This window comes from Triturus cristatus, chromosome 5_1, assembly GCF_964204655.1.
Source record: "Triturus cristatus chromosome 5_1, aTriCri1.1, whole genome shotgun sequence".
Taxonomy (NCBI): domain Eukaryota; kingdom Metazoa; phylum Chordata; class Amphibia; order Caudata; family Salamandridae; genus Triturus; species Triturus cristatus.
Genome location: NC_140587.1, coordinates 47271339 through 47292111, shown reverse-complemented (window position 1 = coordinate 47292111; position 20773 = coordinate 47271339). Strand labels below are relative to the sequence as shown.

The window sequence follows — 20773 nt, the reverse complement described above, 5'->3', positions numbered from 1 at the left end:
CCTTGGCAGTGTAGGTGATGGGCATGGTACACAGTGATGTGTGCCATGTCGACTCTTTGTTTTGTCCTGCACCCAGACACTCAGCCTGCAAGGGCAGTGTGTGTGTGTAAGGGTACAGGGCCTCTGAGGGTGGCACAATGAGTGCTGCAGCCCTTAGAGGCCTTCCCTGGTCACAAGGCCCTGGGTACCTAGGGTACCATTTACTAGGGGCTGAAATGTGGCTAGGGTTTGCCAATTTGGAGTTTGTGTGGTTTAAGGAAGGAACATAGGCCCTGGGCACCTGATTGGCAGGAACCCAGGGTACACTCAATCGAAGTACATTCAGCAATTTAGCAAAAAGTGGGGGCATACCATGCAAGAAAGATGGCACTTTCTCACAACACCCATCTCCAAAATGAAAAGGAAAAAAAAAAGGGGTAAAACAACAAGTACAACTTTCCAGCTCCAACAACTAGATGGCAGAATATGCACTACATTTGAATCTAGAACAGATTCATGCTGTAGACATGCATTTTCCTTTCAGTGTGCCATGGCAACCAAGTTGAGGGGACTTTCACTGTGACTTAGCGTATGCTTTCCTCTCAACACAAAGCATTGGATGCTGGGGACATTGGAGAATCCATCTTCTCTGTTTAAGGTGTGCAGTCTTGGCCCTGCCTAGGAGTCATTCCATTGTTCAGATGTTGCCGTAGCTAAGTCACAGACGCCCCTGCTGGAAATGGAGTGGCCAAGATCCAGTAGAAGGAATGCCCTTCCGTTTTCTTGCTCTAGAGTTATAATTAAAGACTGGCAGCTGTACTTGGCTTCACCAAGAATTCTAGAGCAATGAATTTGAGTTTCAGTGCCAGTTGAGGAGGGGCATACAGAGAGAAGGGAGGACGGCAGCCATGTCTTCCAGAATAAGTACTTTTTATCCTAAGGGCAACACATAACTAGCAGGGACTGCAATAAAGGAATCCCCCTTCACACATGCACCAAGTACTCTCATGCATACATCGCAATCAGTCAGGGGGCAAGGAGAGGCAGTGTCGAGTCAGACTTCATACCTTTACACAGAGAGACAGAAGGCACTGCGGGTCAAGTGAGCAGGTCTGTGACCCACTACCCCAATCAACTTCCACCAACCGTAGTGTCATGGCCTGAACATGTGGACTATAGTCACCTATGTTAAAGTACCACCTCTTTGGGTGGACTACCGTCACCCAACACAGTCCAGTACTCTGTTGGGGGGTAGCATACCTAAGTCGCATAGAGATACTTGTCAGGAGACTCACAAAATGGGTCTCCCACACAAGGAAACGTGAAATCCACAGAGAGACAGAGCAGGTTACAAAAACTTCAGCAGAGCGAGAGATAGCAAAGCTCCTAGTAATATCCGACAAGTGCTCTGGAGCCTATTGAAAACATTACACAGAAGGGGTTCCAGAAACACAAAGGAGTCACAGGCACCATGTCACAGCGCATTATTAAACATGCTGAAAATTTCCGAGCAGGAGAGGGGTGATGGTGAAGTTTTAAGGAAGGGAAGCAATGCGAAGAAATCAACTGACAGTGGAAACTGATGGTTAACACCTCTAAAAAAAGACACTTTAGCAAAAGGTAATTAGACGCTTCCAATACATAAGTTAAAGAACATCTGTGCACAAGCACCAACTGCAAGAGACATGACAGACTAACTGGAGCCACATAAGCAAACACTCAGCTGGGCGCATGCCAACTATCCTGGAGAATTAGGTTAGCAAAACCAATGGGACAGGTTTGTTCAAGCATCACTAACATTCTGGCTCATTGTAAAATCTGAGTGACAGAAAGCAGGCTGATCGGACGGACCAGCTCATGTCAAAGTACGTGATATTCAACTCTGTACCAGCAAATACACGTCATCATGTCTCAATGTCTTACCTTTCTCGATGGTCTCAAACTCCTTCTCCTCTCCCGTCATCTTAGGTATCCGTGTACACACTTCGTCTACACTTGTCGCTACAGCATATACCTGCACAGGGAACATGCATGCCATTGTAAATGTGCAACCAATTGTGAGTTCCCTCTCAAGTACAAACTAGAATAGGAAAGTATAAATACAAGTGGAACATTGGAGTTTAACAGTGAAAGCTTTATAAAGGGGTCTAAGGTGGGAGCTGAACACTGAGGGCTAGTATCCAAGCTACGTATACAGGCACCGGTAACAGAGCTGCACAACAAGGGGTCTAGTATCAGAGTTGCACTCACAGAGGCCTAGTTTAAAAAATGCACACAGTGTGGTCTAGTATCAGAGCTGCACACAGTGTGGTCTAGTATCAGAGCTGCACACACTGCGGCATAGTATCAGAGCTGCACACACTGCGGCCTAGTCAGAGCTCACCGCAGTCTAGTATCAGAGCTGCACACACTGCGGTCTGGTATCAGAGCTGCACACACTGCGGCCTAGTTTAAAAAATGCACACACTGTGGTCTAGTATCAGAGCTGAACAACAAGGGGTCTAGTATAAGAGTTGCACTCACAGAGGCCTAGTTTAAAAAATGCACACAGTGTGGTCTAGTATCAGAGCTGCACACAGTGTGGTCTAGTATCAGAGCTGCACACAGTGTGGTCTAGTATCAGAGCTGCACACAGTGTGGTCTAGTATCAGAGCTGCACACATTGTGGTCTAGTATCAGAGCTGCACACATTGTGGTCTAGTATCAGAGCTGCACACACTGTGGCATAGTATCAGAGCTGCACACACTGCGGCCTAGTATCAGAGCTCACCGCAGTCTAGTATCAGAGCTACACACACTGCGGTCTGGTATCAGAGCTGCACACAATGCAGTCTAGTATCAGAGCTGCTCACACGGCGGTCTTGCATCAGAACTGCATACACTGCGGTCTCTAATCAGAGCTGGACACACTGCGGCCTAGTATCAGAGCTGCACACACTGCAGTCTAGTATCAGAGCTGCACACACTGCAGTCTAGAATCAGAGCTGCACACACTGCAGTCTAGAATCAGAGCTGCACACACTGCAGTCTAGAATCAGAGCTGCACACACTGCAGTCTAGAATCAGAGCTGCACACACTGCAGTCTAGAATCAGAGCTGCACACACTGCAGTCTAGAATCAGAGCTGCACACACTGCAGTCTAGAATCAGAGCTGCACACACCGCGGTCTAGTATCAGAGCTGCACACACCGCGGCCTAGTATCAGAGCTGCACACACCGCGGCCTAGTATCAGAGCTGCACACACTGCGGCCTAGTATCAGAGCTGCACACACTGCGGCCTTGCATCAGAGCTGCACACACTGCAGTCTAGTATCAGAGCTGCACACACTGCGGCCTTGCATCAGAGCTGCACACACTGCGGCCTTGCATCAGAGCTGCACACACTGCGGCCTTGCATCAGAGCTGCACACACTGCGGCCTAGTATCAGAGCTGCACACACTGCGGCCTTGCATCAGAGCTGCACACACTGCGGCCTTGCATCAGAGCTGCACACACTGCGGCCTAGTATCAGAGCTGCACACACTGCGGCCTAGTATCAGAGCTGCACACACTGCGGCCTAGTATCAGAGCTGCACACACTGCGGCCTAGTATCAGAGCTGCACACACTGCGGCCTAGTATCAGAGCTGCACACACTGCGGCCTAGTATCAGAGCTGCACACACTGCGGCCTAGTATTAGAGCTGCACACACTGCGGCCTAGTATCAGAGCTGCACACACTGCGGCCTAGTATCAGAGCTGCACACACTGCGGCCAGTATCAGAGCTGCACACACTGCAGTCTAGTATCAGAGCTGCACACACTGCAGTCTAGTATCAGAGCTGCACACACTGCAGTCTAGTATCAGAGCTGCACACACTGCAGTCTAGTATCAGAGCTGCACACACTGCAGTCTAGTATCAGAGCTGCACACACTGCAGTCTAGTATCAGAGCTGCACACACTGCAGTCTAGTATCAGAGCTGCACACACTGCAGTCTAGTATCAGAGCTGCACACACTGCAGTCTAGTATCAGAGCTGCACACACTGCAGTCTAGTATCAGAGCTGCACACACTGCAGTCTAGTATCAGAGCTGCACACACTGCAGTCTAGTATCAGAGCTGCACACACTGCAGTCTAGTATCAGAGCTGCACACACTGCGGTCTAGTATCAGAGCTGCACACACTGCGGTCTAGTATCAGGGCTGCACACACTGCGGCCTAGTATCAGGGCTGCACACACTGCGGCCTAGTATCAGAGCTGCACACACTGCGGCCTAGTATCAGGGCTGCACACACTGCGGCCTAGTATCAGAGCTGCACACACTGCGGCCTAGTATCAGAGCTGCACACACTGCGGCCTAGTATCAGAGCTGCACACACTGCGGCCTAGTATCAGAGCTGCACACACTGCGGCCTAGTATCAGAGCTGCACACACTGCGGCCTAGTATCAGAGCTGCACACACTGCGGCCTAGTATCAGAGCTGCACACACTGCGGCCTAGTATCAGAGCTGCACACACTGCGGCCTAGTATCAGAGCTGCACACACTGCGGCCTAGTATCAGAGCTGCACACACTGCGGCCTAGTATCAGAGCTGCACACACTGCGGCCTAGTATCAGAGCTGCACACACTGCGGCCTAGTATCAGAGCTGCACACACTGCGGCCTAGTATCAGAGCTGCACACACTGCGGCCTAGTATCAGAGCGGCACACACTGCGGCCTAGTATCAGAGCTGCACACACTGCGGCCTAGTATCAGAGCTGCACACACTGCGGCCTAGTATCAGAGCTGCACACACTGCGGCCTAGTATCAGAGCTGCACACACTGCGGCCTAGTATCAGAGCTGCACACACTGCAGTCTAGTATCAGAGCTGCACACACTGCAGTCTAGTATCAGAGCTGCACACACCGCAGTCTAGTATCAGAGCTGCACACACCGCAGTCTAGTATCAGAGCTGCACACACTGCAGTCTAGTATCAGAGCTGCACACACCGCAGTCTAGTATCAGAGCTGCACACACCGCAGCCTAGTATCAGAGCTGCACACACCGCGGCCTAGTATCAGAGCTGCACACACCGCGGCCTAGTATCAGAGCTGCACACACTGCGGCCTTGCATCAGAGATGCACACACTGCGGCCTTGCATCAGAGCTGCACACACGGCGGTCTTGCATCAGAGCTGCACACACTGCGGCCTAGTAGCAGAGCTGCACACAAGCCGGTCTTGCATCAGAGCTGCACACACTGCGCCCTAGTATAAGAGCTGCACACACTGCGGTCTCTAATCAGAGGTGCACATACTGTGCTGCACACAGTCTAGTGTAGGAAATGAGCACATGGTGGTCGGGTATCAGAGAGGCACACTGAGATCTACTATCCGATCCGCACACTCTGGGGACTTGTGTTAGAGCTGCACACCGTATAATATAGTTATGGTAATTTATACAACCATTATTTAGTAGGTTTAATTGTCAATTACGATGGCAAAGATCAATCTGAAACGGCTTAAGGGGTCATCATCAGGATAGTACAATGATGGCGCATAAGCAAAAGGTATTTTCAGGTGAGTGAACGGGGTACTTAGTCTAATGTGCACAGAAATTTGGGGTTAATTGAACAAGCTCAAACTTTTTATACACGAAGCGTAAGGCAGGTTTAATGTCACAATAAACGTGTATACAGTGGGGTGGTCGAAGAACTGGGCAGTACGAGTCTGAATCCGGTGAATAGTGATTCATACCTGGCGGTTTATGGTGCACAGCACTACGTCAGTCAGTGTCTGCATCTGGACTGTACTCATAATGATCGCATACACAATACAACCCTAACTTTCCAATGCACACGAGATCACAGTGTATCATGCAGTACTTACACTGCAGCACTTACCTTGGACTCCACATGATAACAAACATAATGCACCGTGCAACGCAGTGGAATCTTCCGGACAGGCCAGGGGGCATCGTAGGATAGGTACGCAGGCAGCACACTAATCCGCAACTCACCCTGAAAGGCAACATTAGTTACTCAGCACAATCAAATGCCCTCTGTAGTGAACAATAAACAAGTACCTGTTTTGTCGCAAGATTACATTCACAAATCAGCACAAAACTCAGTAAATTCACTGGCCATTGTTAAACAATCTGAAGGGGGTGTCGGTCAAAAGTCTGTAGTAGCCTTTACAGTAGAGTGCTCTTTATTGAGCGGTCCCATGTTTAAATAGGTAACGTTTAAAAGTTTAAATGATTTCCATCTTACAGATAAGAAAGGTGGGCGTCTACGTGAGGTAACCAAACAGAGTCTATAGTGGCAAGAGAAGTCTGGATGCACTCTAAGCAGCTCTAACCTTACCCCAGCCAAGAGGGCTCCATGTGCCCCTAAGATCAAAGCCTGTCTGGGTCCGGATCGAATGACAGGCAGCAGTGTCAAACCCAGAGTCTGGCAAGACATGATTCAGCTGCTAACAAGGTCTAATGCAAACAGGTCAGTACGAATAATGCAAAACATTTAGATATATGCGGCCTGTGAGGGGAATGCCATGAAGAGCAAAGCAAAGGCTTATTTTTTAATCGGCATGAAAAGAGAAATTGTCACAAAGTTCCCTCAGTGGATTCAGTGCCCTGCGGGATCCATGGGATCCGCAGATCAGAGCTCTAGAACAATGGGACCCAATAAGCCGCTGTGTGAAGACATCCAGAGCACCTACATCTGCTTGTCCTGTTTATACTGCCTGAGACCACAAACCAGGATCATAGCATAAACGACAACGAGGAGAGGTTAAAATAGGACGGAGACCTCAATCCTTCGATTAAGATCTGAACATGGTGGTTTTTTTCCTGAAGTGTGTGATGGGGGTTAGGTGTCTGAAGGAAGAGCATCCCCAGACTTCAGGGTAGTTGAGAAAAAAATCTAGTGTAAGAGTTCTAGCCTCTTTGTACTTTAGGGGTGTTTATTAAAAAAAGTCTTGATCTTTTTGATTCACAAATTTCCTATGTAAGAAAGGTTTCGTAGGCCAGGTAGGTAATACAACAGATTTTAAACCGGACACATGCATGGAAGGAAAGCAACTGGAGAGCATACAGAAGGGGAGTGATATGACCTGACCGATGAGCAGAAGAGATGCTATGTGGAGGATGACTTCTAAGGGGCAATGATGACAGAAGATGGCCCATTAGAAACCACCTTCCGTCACACGGTTCAAAACCCTTGAGCCCAAACTGCTGTGTTAGATGGACGACCTGGAGGATCGATTCTTAGTAGACGTGTAAATGGGTGATGCAACTGTGAAGTCACCAGAGATACTGTGATCCAGACTGAATGAGCAGTGAGCGAGGCATGAAAGGAGGGCTGTCTGGCAGGGAGAATGCTGAAGAATAAGCAAGGTTTAATCAGCTGCCTTTGTTTCGGGGATTATTCAAGCAGAATGTGAAGCATTCATGAAAACAAAACTTTACAATCAGCCAGATCGGTACACAAAACCGTGGGACTTTTTCATATAAACCAAACTATTCCTAAACATCTATCAAAGTATTGCACCCTACATAAGTGAAACACATACTTAATACTGCTAATGAACATGGGTTTGTAATCTGGGGCTCGTATGGTACTATTAGGGCTGGGTAAGGGTGAGAAAGTAAACCAAGGATAATAAGGGATGCACCAAAGGTTGGCAACGCTAGAAATAGCCCAAACAATAGGGCATGGGACAGGCCTATCATGACATTCAATTCACTTGGCTATTTACACCGTTACCATGACTCTCAATGCATCGCACACCTTATCTCTGCAGCAGAAATGGAGTCAAGAGACAACAGGGAGCAGACACAGACAATTAACAGCACATGCCAAACAAAGAAATGAACTGTGTGATGCTACAAGTCACAACTTCCAATGCCATCTCTTCTTCCTCGCTAGCTAGCCCCTACCATGTACCAATCCAAAATGCCAACAGTAACCCCGGTACTGCCCTAACCAAGACGCTACTGTCAACTTTTACCCTTAATGTTGTAATAATTTTCAAATTGCATTTGTTCTAGTTTGGTAGTTCACACCTAATTAAATTTAAAAAAAACAGTTTACCAAAGAATTACCTTAAATATTTGTTATAAATGTATTTTGTTTTTTCTTTTAAGTTAAATTAAATGTAATCAGGATTTAGTTCATTAAAATGCATTTACGAACATAGTATTGTCATCAATTGTTATTTAAATTTTATTTCATTTTTTTAATTATTTTCAAAACGACCAAATATGTTCATTTTTTTAAGTTAAACTCTTTATTAGCATCATTACTTTTTTGAGTTAATTTAAATGACTGAAATGTAATAAATTCAAACATATTAAATTAATTATTTTGGGCAAAATGTTCTCCCTTTTAGCTGAATTATTGTACTTCAAGTTCTTCTGTTGGGTTAAATTTCAAACTTCATTTCACTTTTCAGTCACAAAGTTTAAATCAACTATAGAAGTATTTAATTAGCATTTACGTTCAAATACATCAGCCAAAGAGACAGTCTAGATAAAAGAAATGGGGTAGAATAATAGAATGTACCGAATAGTGTGCACTGATTGGCAGAGGTGTACGCATAGATCAGGTTACTCCAAAACACCTTGGTCAACCGAGCTCAGTTTATGTGGGAAGGAAAAGTACGTTTACCCGGTAACCACCTGTTTGTATTGTGTAGTGTTGTAGATTCACATGCTAAGGCGCCACGCTAGACTTTATAGGTAATATCCCTCTCACAGAAATCTGTAATTCTGCTACTTAGTCATTGACCCACACGACTACTATGCACTACTGTGCAGATGTACTGGCGTGCCAATAGGTGCTAGTTGTCAAGAGGTATTAAGGACACTTTTCGAAACATCTGCATCATCATCTCGCTAGCCAACACTTTCAAGAAGACTGCTTTATAATCCATGCAGAGAATGTGTACCCACAGCCACACTTGCCACAAACATTCAATAATACCTACACTTTAACCATATGTTGGCATCGTATACTGCTGTAAATTCATATGCGCCTGCACCTACCGCTGAAAGCTACGGATGTATGGATGTTTACAGATGCTTTCCATCTCTTTACTCTTCTCACTTTCTTATGCACAGCACACATGGTCTTCACAATGCACTCAACTTACATTACTCGCCCGCTGTGCAGGGAAAAACACATCTGAGGCAGAGCCGTTGTGAAGGTGCATTCTGGATCAAGGAAGGAGCCACAACAGGCCTTGCGACTCGAATTTCTTTGAAGAAAAACATGTTGCAAACATCCGGGTATAACACAAGATAGCAGGAGTATGCAGAGCATGTGTATCACAGCCACGCTGGTTACAATCATCTACGACCCAGATAATACCAGAGAACAGCATACCCTTAGCACTTGCCCAGAGACCTGCAGACCACCATTTTGAATCCTGGCAGGCCAGCCAAGCCTCTCACTCTCTTCTAATGTAGAAGCATTGAGCACCACTGACTTGTGTCACAATACCCATTATTCAAACACTAGGAGACTATTTAGTTTGGAGTATGCTCTGTTTCAATAATTATTACCTAATGTTGAAACAACAGAAATGACAGATAGAATTCTATTTTTAATAAAAATTCAGCAACAAATGCCATCTTGAACTAGAGTGCACTGTTCACTAAGCTGCGTCCCCAAGTATATTTTTATGCCATATCACATCAGTCCATTACCTGTCGGTTGAAATACAGGAATCCTTTGGGGCAATTGACGTTGTGAAAAGGAGCAAAGGACTCTATAGTGCCATCCAGTGTCATGGGATGCAGCCGCAAAGCACCTCGGCTCGTAACCAGGAGCCAGTGAGGAGAGGGCCCACAGATAAACACCTAAAAAACACAGAAACCATGTTAGTCTCACAGCAAATCCAACCTTTCCACAAACCTCGCCTACCTGTTAATTGCTTGCTGTTCCTCCACTCTCAGGTTTTCAGCCATACAGATATGTTTAACTGGTTCTCAACTTGATAAAGGATTCGAGCAAATCAATTTATGAAAGGTCCAATGTAGGTGAACTGCAGATACTAAAAAAGCATTGCTGATACACTGTTTTTTAACCACAGAATCAAAGGAAGACCTTTAGCAAAATCATTAATCTCTAGGTAGCAGAGTAGTCCGGGTCAAATCCACAATGAAGTGGAACGTTCCAAGTATCTCACACTTCAAAAGATTCTCAGTAAGCAATACTGCATCAATGGATACAAACAGCAGTATAGTCAAACGCTTGGGAGGTTGACCAGCCCTAATGCTACACCGTACATCATACTGTACATTCGTAGTCAAGCTCAAAATGTGTAAGAAGATGTTCTAACATACATGTGAATGAATATGCTACTTACCAGTATGCATCTGTTCTTGGCATGTAGGGCTGCTGACATTCATATCTGTGCATAGATCGCCGCCTAGTGTTGGGTCCGGATGTTTGCATGTTTTTGTCCTGGAAGAGTCTTCGAAGTATCACGAGATAGGTGACTCCTCCCTTGGACCACAGTGCGCATGGGCATCCTCTCCATCCTTAGATTGTTTTTCGCCATTGTGGCAGTGATGGAGTATATGCAGTAAGTGATGACCATGCTATACAGTAATTCTGAGAGCTGCAGCTGCTACAGGCGCCGGGGAGGAGGGTGGGCGATATGAATGTCAGCAGCCCTACATGCCAAGAACAGATGCATACTGGTAAGTAGCATATTCAGTTCGAGGCATGTGGGCTGCTGAATTCATATCTGTGCATAGAATATATAGCAGTACCTCCTATTAGCGGCGGCTACCCGTGCCAGCTGCAGCAGTTTGAAAAAGAGTTTTGAGAACAGCCTGTTCTACAGCTGCTTGCTGTTTTGAGTGTACATCTACACAGTAGTTTTTGGTAAATGTATGTATAGTGGACCATGTGGCTGCTCTACATATTTCATGTAAAGGAATGTTTCCCAGGAAAGCCATGGATGCCCCTAACTTTCTTGTTGAGTGGGCTCGTGGGGGAATCGTTAATGTGCGTTTAGCTGTTTGGTAGCAAATTTGAATACATTTAGCGATCCATCTGGCTATACCTGCTTTGGAAATGGCGTTGCCCTTGTGTTGTGGAGAAAAGGCAACGAAAAGTTGTTTTGTCTTCCTAAAGACCTTAGTTCTGTCTATATAGTACATGAGGGCTCTCTTTACACCTAGTGTATGGAGCATTCTCTCTGCGACATTCTGTGGATTTTGAAAGAAAACAGGCAGTTCAATAGTTTGATTCATGTGGAACTGCGATATCACCTTGGGCATGAATTTGGGGTTTGTACGGAGTACAACCCTGTTAGCGTGAACCTGTATGAATGGCTCTTGAATGGTTAGTGCCTGGAGTTCACTAACTCTTCTTAACGAAGTGATTGCCACTAGGAAAGCTACTTTCCAGGTGAGGAATTGAATCTCACATGAATGGAGAGGTTCGAAGGGTGGACCAATCAGTCTGGTGAGGACCAAATTGAGGTTCCACACCGGTGCTGGTGGGTGTCTTGGGGGAATAACTCGTTTGAGTCCTTCCAAGAAGGCTTTGATGGCAGGCACTCTGAATAAGGAGAGGTGCTGCCTGTTTTGGAGATAGGCTGCTATTGCGGTTAAATGGATACTTATTGAGGTGTATGCCAGATTGCATCGGTATAGGTGTAAGAGGTAACAGATGATGTTTTGAATGGATGAGTCTAGCGGGTTAATGTCATTGTTGTTACAATAAATGACAAACCTCTTCCATTTAGCCGCATAGCAAGCTCTGGTAGTGGGTCTTCTGGCCTCCTTGATGATATCCATACAGTCAGGCGGCAGGTTTAGGTAGCCAAACTCTAAGACTTCAGGAGCCAGATTGCCAGGTTCAGCTGTTGCGGATCTGGGTGCTGAATTCCGCCATGGTTCTGCGTTAGAAGTGTGGGTTTGAGCCGCAGCCTTTGATGCAGCACCACAAAGTTCTAGAAAGGTGGTGTACCATGGTTGGCGCGCCCATGTGGGAGCAACTAGGATGAGTGTCAGAGAGTGTTGTCGCAGTTTGCGTGCCACTAGCGGTATTAATGGCGCTGGGGGAAAAGCGTACGCAAATCTGCCGGACCAGTTCATCCATATCGCATTGCCCTGTGACTCTGGATGTGGGAACCTGGCGGCAAAGCTTTGGCATTTTGCGCTTTAGTTTGTGGCGAATAGGTCTATCTCTGGCTGACCCCACTGTTGGAAGTATGGTTGGAGTACTGACGGATGTAGCTCCCACTCGTGCATCTGGTGGCTGTGACTGCTGAGCAGATCCGCCATCTGGTTGTCCTTGCCCGGGAGGTGTTCCACCATGAGGAATATGTTCCTCTGAATGGCCCACTTCCACATGCTCTGAGCCAGATGAGACAACTGTGGAGAGTGTGTTCCTCCCTGCTTCTGTATGTAGTACATGGCAGTCATGTTGTCCGTCCGGATCAACACGACTTTGTTGCATAAATGTACTTTGAATCCCTTCATGGCTAGGAAGATTGCCATCAGTTCCAGGAGGTTGATGTGCATCTTCTTTTGCTGTGTTGTCCATAGTCCCTGCACTGTGTAATGGAGTACATGAGCTCCCCATCCCTGGAGAGAGGCGTCCGCTGTCAGTATTATTTGTGGAACAGGTTCTTGGAACGGTTGGCCCTTGCAAAGGTTTTGTGGATTCCACCAATGCAGAGAGTTGAATGCCCGACCGCTCACCAACACTAGGTCTTTTAATTGCCCGAGAGCCTGATTCCATTGACGTGCTAAGCACTCCTGAAGCGGGCGCATATGTAGTCTCGCGTGCGGGACTATGAAAATGCAGGAGGCCATCATGCCTATCAACTGCATGAACACTCGTGCAGGAAGGGAGTGTTGAGGTTTGAATTTTGAGATCAGCAGTTGCATGCTGTTGATTCTCACTAAATTTGGCTGAGCTGTGGCGGCCAGAGTGTTTATGGTTGCGCCCAGGTACTGTCGTACGTGTGCGGGTTGGAGATGTGATTTTGTGTAATTTAGTGAGAATACCAGACTGTGAAGAAGGTGAATGGTGTGGGACATGTGGCTGGCACATTGCTGGGCTGACTTTGCTTGAACAAGCCAGTCGTCCAGGTAAGGGTATACGTGAATGTGTTGTCTCCGTAAATATGCAGCCACCGTAGCTAGGCACTTGGTGAAAACCCTGGGTGCTGTTGTCACTCCGAAGGGAAGAACTTTGAATTGATAGTGATGCCCTTGAATGGTGAACCTGAGATATTTCCTGTGTGACGGGTGGATGGGTATGTGAAAATACGCATCTTTGAGGTCCAGTGTGGCTAGGAAGTCTCCCTGGCTGAGCAGCGGGAGAACCTGCTGTAGGGTGAGCATATGGAAATGCTCTAAGAGAATGTATTGGTTGAGGGGTCTGAGGTCTAGTATAGGTCTGAGCGACCCGTCCTTTTTTGGGATTAAGAAGTACAGAGAGTACACCCCTGTCCCCTGCTGGTCGGTGGGCACGACCTCTATTGCACCTTTTTGCAGCATACTTAGCACCTCCTGCTGCAATAATGCCAAGTGCTCTACGGACATAGGACGGTGCCTTGGCGGTATGTTGGGTGGAGTGGAGGTTAATTCGAGGCAGTAGCCGTGCTGGATAATGTCCCTGACCCACCTGTCTGTGGTGATGGTTTTCCACGTGGACAGGAACCGCTGGAGTCTCCCCCCGACAGGTGTTATGTGGTCGGGGGGAAGGGAGAGGGCGTCACTGTTTATTTTTGGGTGAGGACCTGGTGTTGCCGTAACCACGTCCTCTGCCCTTGGTGCTGGAGCCACGATAACCACCCCTGTTGGTTTTATCGTAGGTACTTTGTGTGCCCCCTTTAGTGTATTGCTGCTGTGACCCCTGGCCTCTAGCTGCTCCTCTATTCCCGGGGCGATGAAAGGAGCCACTACGAAATTGCTGCGTTTGCAGAGCCCCCATTGATTTCGCAGTGTCAGTGTCTTTTTTAATTTTCTCGAGGGTAGTGTCAACTTCAGGGCCGAATAAGTAGTCAGAGTTGACTGGTTGATTCAAGATGTTGTTCTGAATCTCCGGCTTAAAGCCTGAGATTCTCAACCATGCGTGTTGTCGTAACATAACGCTTGTGTTGATTGCCCTTGCTGCTGTGTCGGCTGCATCCAGTGCGCACTTGATGGATGCGTTGGTAAGGAGTTGTCCCTCTCTGATGAGGAGCTCCGCTGCCTCTTTGTATTCGTCTGGTAAATGTTGGAGTAGTGACTCTAGTGTGTCGTAGTGGGAACGGTCATAACGGGCTAAGAGTGCCTGTGTGTTTGCAGCCACCGTAGCTAGGCACTTGGTGAAAACCCTGGGTGCTGTTGTCACTCCGAAGGGAAGAACTTTGAATTGATAGTGATGCCCTTGAATGGTGAACCTGAGATATTTCCTGTGTGACGGGTGGATGGGTATGTGAAAATGCGCATCTTTGAGGTCCAGTGTGGCTAGGAAGTCTCCCTGGCTGAGCAGCGGGAGAACCTGCTGTAGGGTGAGCATATGGAAATGCTCTAAGAGAATGTATTGGTTGAGGGGTCTGAGGTCTAGTATAGGTCTGAGCGACCCGTCCTTTTTTGGGATTAAGAAGTACAGAGAGTACACCCCTGTCCCCTGCTGGTCGGTGGGCACGACCTCTATTGCACCTTTTTGCAGCATACTTAGCACCTCCTGCTGCAATAATGCCAAGTGCTCTACGGACATAGGACGGTGCCTTGGCGGTATGTTGGGTGGAGTGGAGGTTAATTCGAGGCAGTAGCCGTGCTGGATAATGTCCCTGACCCACCTGTCTGTGGTGATGGTTTTCCACGTGGACAGGAACCGCTGGAGTCTCCCCCCGACAGGTGTTATGTGGTCGGGGGGAAGGGAGAGGGCGTCACTGTTTATTTTTGGGTGAGGACCTGGTGTTGCCGTAACCACGTCCTCTGCCCTTGGTGCTGGAGCCACGATAACCACCCCTGTTGGTTTTATCGTAGGTACTTTGTGTGCCCCCTTTAGTGTATTGCTGCTGTGACCCCTGGCCTCTAGCTGCTCCTCTATTCCCGGGGCGATGAAAGGAGCCACTACGAAATTGCTGCGTTTGCAGAGCCCCCATTGATTTCGCAGTGTCAGTGTCTTTTTTAATTTTCTCGAGGGTAGTGTCAACTTCAGGGCCGAATAAGTAGTCAGAGTTGACTGGTTGATTCAAGATGTTGTTCTGAATCTCCGGCTTAAAGCCTGAGATTCTCAACCATGCGTGTTGTCGTAACATAACGCTTGTGTTGATTGCCCTTGCTGCTGTGTCGGCTGCATCCAGTGCGCACTTGATGGATGCGTTGGTAAGGAGTTGTCCCTCTCTGATGAGGAGCTCCGCTGCCTCTTTGTATTCGTCTGGTAAATGTTGGAGTAGTGACTCTAGTGTGTCGTAGTGGGAACGGTCATAACGGGCTAAGAGTGCCTGTGTGTTTGCAATGCGCCAGATGTTTGCTGCTTGCGCTGCAATCCTTTTGCCAGATGTTTCCAGGACTTTGGACTCCTTGTCTGGGGGAGGAGCATCCCCTGTTTGCAAATGTGCTCATTTGCGAGCGTTCGCGACTACCATGGAGTCTAAAGGTAACTGACCCCTAATATACATTGGGTCTCCGGGTGCAGGCTTGTATTTTTTTTCCAATCCTGGGGTTGAGCACCCGTGCCCTGGTTGTTTCTTTGAAAATGTCTTTGGCAGGTTTGAGAACTCCTTTCAACATTGGCAGAGTCTTGACAGTTCTTTCGGAAGAGGCGAAAGTGTCCACCAAGAAGTCTTCTTCGACAGTGTCAGAATGGAGTTCTACTCCTTGGTTGGCAGCAGCCCGCTCTATGAGGACATTGAAGGCAGCAGTGTCCTCTGTGGGAGATGTTTTTGTGCTGTAAAGTTGCGTGTCCTGGGTATCTGGAGTGGTACCCTGGTCTGTAGGGTCATCCCATGCCTGATCTGGGTCTTGGAGATGCTCATCAGGATCGACATCTCCAGGGTAGATGGTATCATCTCCCATATAGTCCTCTACTCCGTCTGTGTCTGAAGGCGTAGGAGAAAAGGACTGGGGATGCTGGTGGGAGGGTTGTAAGAGTTCATGAAGAACTGGTTCCGACCCTGCTGGCAATTTGTGCTTGAGAGGTATTCTGTAGGAGTCCAATCCCCTCTCTGGCGTGATTTTCCGCTTGCGGATGATCAGTTTGCCAGTGTTGGCGTCGATGAAGTGTGGCTGTGAAGGCTCAGAATCTGTGTGTGCAGTAGATAGGGACTGTGTCTTTCGGACACATGTTCGGATCTCGAACATTTTCGGCGCCTTGGACGGCGGCAAGCCAAAAGTGATGTTGGTTGGCACCGAGGGCGCTTTGGGAGCCTTGTGCGTTTCGGGGCCCGACGTGGATTGGAGGGCTGCCCGTTCCCTGATGCGTTGCAGCGATGCCGCGACTTGTTGCACGGAGAACGCCGAAGGCTCTTTGGAACCTTTCGGCACCTTGGAGGTAGGCGTCGACTGTTTTGGAGCCGTGGGGTCATGGATCCGAAGAGAGGTATCGACGGTTGTTGTAGTGGACGACTTTGCGTTCGCCGCTGTTGTGGACGTCGACGCAGATGTGGCGGCCATTTTGACATTAGTGGTCGGGCCGACGGCTTTGGTGCCATAGGCAGAGGCGCTTTGTCGGGACCGAGGGCCTTTTTCTTCGGATCGGCACCGATATCCGCTGCAGTGAGTTCGGCGCCGAAGTCCCTTTTACTGCGTTCGGGGCCGACGGCCTTTGCTGGCGTCGAAGGAGTGGAGGGCTTCGAGGCCTTCGAGCCGATTACATCCAGTTTCACTTTTGGTTTCGGTGGAACTGGTGCGACGATTGTTTTTGGCTTCTGTGATGGGAATCCAGTCGTTTTCGGCAATAATGGCTCGTGCGGAATGTTCGAGGCCGGGCCTGAAGGCGGGGCCGAAGAACTTTGAGATTGATCTTGGGTAAGGCCCGGAGGCGATCCCTCGACCTGAGCCTTATGATGACGTACTTTGTCGGCCTCCGTATCGACGGGTGGGCCTAGCTCCTCGCTAGAGCTATCTTCTTCGGCCGCAAAGGCCTCATCGTAGTCTCCTACCTCGTCGATGACTTCTTCCCGTTGAAAAAGCACATCGTCTTCGTCGTCCGATTGGGAACCGTGTTCGGAAGCGGGGCTGGAGTCTACTTCCTCCACGCTCTCGGCGTCCTCGTCTTCGGTGCTGAAGATGTTGGCCGGGGAAGGCGCTGATTGCTGCGCTTCCAATCTCGCCGCCCGTCGATTCCGGAGAGTCTTCTTCGATCGGAATCGGGCACAGGCCATACATTTGGACTCGTCGTGATCCGGTGAGAGACATTTGTTGCAGACCGGGTGGCGTCGATGTGTGGGTATTTTGCGTTGGATAATGGACACCATTTGAATGGGGTCCGCGATTCCATCGTCGATGGAAGTTCGATGTTCGAACGGATCCGAAAAGCTGAAAGAAAGTTCTAAAGAAGCTGCTCGATATCGAACACGAACAGTACCGACGAAAACTAAAGGCCTTTTGGCCTTAAACTGAATTTTCCTACTTGAGCTAAGATAAGGACATCCGAACCCAATGGCGGAAAAAAACAATCTAAGGATGGAGAGGATGCCCATGCGCACTGTGGTCCAAGGGAGGAGTCACCTATCTCGTGATACTTCGAAGACTCTTCCAGGACAACAACGTGCAAACATCCGGACCCAACACTAGGCGGCGATCTATGCACAGATATGAATTCAGCAGCCCACATGCCTCGAACCTACATGTGTCTCTTCTGTACTCCATCACTGACCATGAACTCAGGAAGTGCAAGGAGGTGCAAGTGAGCGCTTGCATTTGGGTGGCCAATGGATGGGAGCAGAGCCATGGGCCTTGTAATCCAAGGAATCTAGTTAGGCGGTTAGCCAGGGCTACTGAGGGCGTATGAATTTTAAAAAGCCATTGTCCATGATGGGGAAACATCTTTTAAAGTTCTTACGTTACGTGTCTTTGTCTAATGAGGGATACGTCTTGATCTCCAAGTGGGAAATTTAATGCTGAGTTTATCTTTATTACAATAAACTGGATTAGTCTGAGATCAGTCTATAACAAGTTGTGAATATGCAGAACAAAGGTAAAATCACTCACTGTGACATCAAATCAATGGTGTCACCAATACACAAGTAAAAACTGGTCTCAATGAGAAAGTGTTTGACGTCTGTTTCCTCACCACAGGGGCGGGGATTTAGGTCTTTGACCTTTACATGTCGTGCTTTCTCAGCATGTACACCTTTGCAGTGCAGTTTCTTTCTTCAGAATGTGGAAATGATGGCACTTCCTTCCGTTAATATCCCACGTCTCATCTAAACTGTCCTCTTGAAGCCTCATGTTTGTGTTGAAACTACGGCTTGTTTTGGAAAAAAATCATGTGCCGGATTTGGGGATATTAAATGGATATTAAAAGTAGAAGACAGTAGAGACGAGTTGGCCTAACAGGCTAGGGTGGTTGACCTCGAATCTGGGAAGCTGGGTTCGAGTCTCGGCAACAACGCTGAGCAGCCTGTGATTGTGGGCAAATCACTTAATCTCCCTGTGCCTAACAAAACAAGCATTGGCATAGCCAATAGGTCTCGCCTTTGGGACCTGATAAGTATTTAGCCATGCAGCACATTATCCTGGGTGCTTAACATTTACTGTTCTTTAACGTGAGCTTTTAAAAGGTGCTGGTTAGTCAATCTAAAAACACATGATTTGTCCCCCATATGTGATTAAAATAAACAAAACATTTCAGATACATTATGCATGTTGCAACATAAATATTAGCAAAGCGTAACTACATCATGTTTTAAACGATGCGTGCAACGAATAATGTCAGTAAAAATAAACGAGAATTAAGTATTAATTAAAACAACAATTAATACAATCATGACACAATGAATATGAATTGTAAATGAACCTGTACATATAACAAAGTCAACCAAATGATTTCACGTGCAAGCCAACATAAAACAATCTAACTAAATGGTCTAGTGTCAGCTGATCCTTCTCAGGTCATCACATTATGCAATAAACTGTGTCCCAGCTCCCATGCTACAACACCAGGAGCCTCCACAAAGGGCTGGCGAGTGGGGTCCAGAAGACTTTTAGGATAGTTACCAGGGAAACAGCGAGTATGGTAGGCTACAATTGTACATATGAATGTAAACATAGCCCCAGTGTAGACTTCAATTCTATGGGAGCGGAGTTGGGCATAGAGATGTCTGTCCATCCCTTCCGGACTCTCAGGCTACACCTATAGAAGGGCTCCATGCTGAACAAGCAGATCTGTACACATCCTCAGGGCACCCTACCCTTCCAGAGGGCCCGGTACACGCCAGACTCATATAGGTTCAGCCTTCACGTACACAGTGCAGTCTTAACCCACTTCAAGTTTCACCTATAGATGTCCCTTTCTTCGCAGCATCTCCTGGGCCGTGAGGCGCAAGCCCTGGCATGGGGAGGCAGAAACTGTCCAGCAGCTCCTCCTCTGACGCCTGGAGATGCGGAGCACGCTTGCATGCGCACTGCAGGGGCTGGCACGTGCTGCACTGCACAGGCTGGCACGGGCTGCACTGCACGGACTGCAGTGTGCATCTGGGCGGCCGGCTCTCTCAGTGCCTTACCTGTAACGTGCGAAAGACAGCCGGGCTGCAGAGGAGACAGGCAGGAGGGAAAGAGAGACAGGGAGACGGGTCGAGAGACCAAAGAGAGGGGGGTTCAGCAGCGAGAGAGAAGGGAGGGGAAAAGCAAGGGGAGACAGAGGGAAAGGAAGGGAGAAGGTACAGAGAGATAGAGAAAGGAGGAAGGAGACAGAGCGCTGAAGAGAGAGTGCGCAAGCGAAAGGGGTGAGAGACAGTAGCGAGGGAGGGAGAAGAAGGCAGAGAGAAAAAAAAGAAAGAGGGAGAACAGTCAGGTTAAAGAGGCAGCTAGAGGGTAGAAAGAGAGGGGTGACAAGTGGAGAGAGACAAAAAGTAGGGAAAGAGAGGAGTGGTCGGGAGAGGAGAAAGAGGGGCATGGCAATACAGAGTTAAAGGAAAAGGTTGACGTAGGAACATAGAGAAGTAGCGACAGTATAGATAAATGAGAGCGAGCACCAGGCCATACAGTGAGGGACGAAACGCGATGCGGGGGCTACTGGTGTACGCACGCGCTGTTGCGAGCAGCAGTATATGTTTCCAATAATTGCGCCCGGGCACGATAATTGGAAACAAATGCTGCTGCTGCACATAACCGCAAGCAGGCCGTGGGCGTGAACATGGGGAATAAAGGGTGGGACAAAAAGAGCCTTTGGTCAATTGCGTGCTGTCTTTGTTAAAAAGACGCACCTAAAGGCTAATAGCCTGGGACAAAAGCAAAAGCACACGCACGAGCGTTTGCGAGCGTGAGGTGAGCTTTCTGAAAGCCCTTACATAAAGTCTTCGCCAGAACAGTGCATGTGTTCTGTTACAGGCTCGACCTAAAAATTAATGTGTCCTCATGTAACGCAACTGATGCTATGTAAAGCGCTCTGATACCCGATACCTTTGGGTCAAGTTTGCGCTATATAAAACTCCGTAAAATAAAAATAAAATAAAAAATATATAAAGAGTTCAGAAGAAGCAAACATCAGCCTACTGGAAGAAAGGGTAAACAATGTAAGAACAGTTAGTCTTGGGCTATACTGAAAAGGTGAGAGGCATAACCAACTATAAGAGATGCTGCTGTCATGGGGCAACAAAGGGGGGTGAAATAGGGTGTATGGTGGTGGAGAGGTT

The 20773-nt window shown here is 47.9% G+C and overlaps 1 protein-coding gene across 2 annotated transcripts in view; it reads right to left on the bottom strand.

Annotated features, from left to right (window-relative positions):
- CPSF1 (cleavage and polyadenylation specific factor 1) overlaps window positions 1-20773 on the bottom strand; it is a 514820-nt gene that overhangs the window by 183022 nt on the left and 311025 nt on the right. For both annotated transcript variants that reach the window (XM_085604356.1, XM_085604357.1), the window contains exons 26-28: window positions 9660-9812; window positions 5854-5970; window positions 1903-1993 (exon numbers count right to left, since the gene is read on the bottom strand). In XM_085604356.1, the coding sequence (XP_085460482.1) occupies window positions 1903-1993; window positions 5854-5970; window positions 9660-9812 (361 nt within the window). The remainder of the gene's footprint in view (window positions 1-1902; window positions 1994-5853; window positions 5971-9659; window positions 9813-20773) is intronic.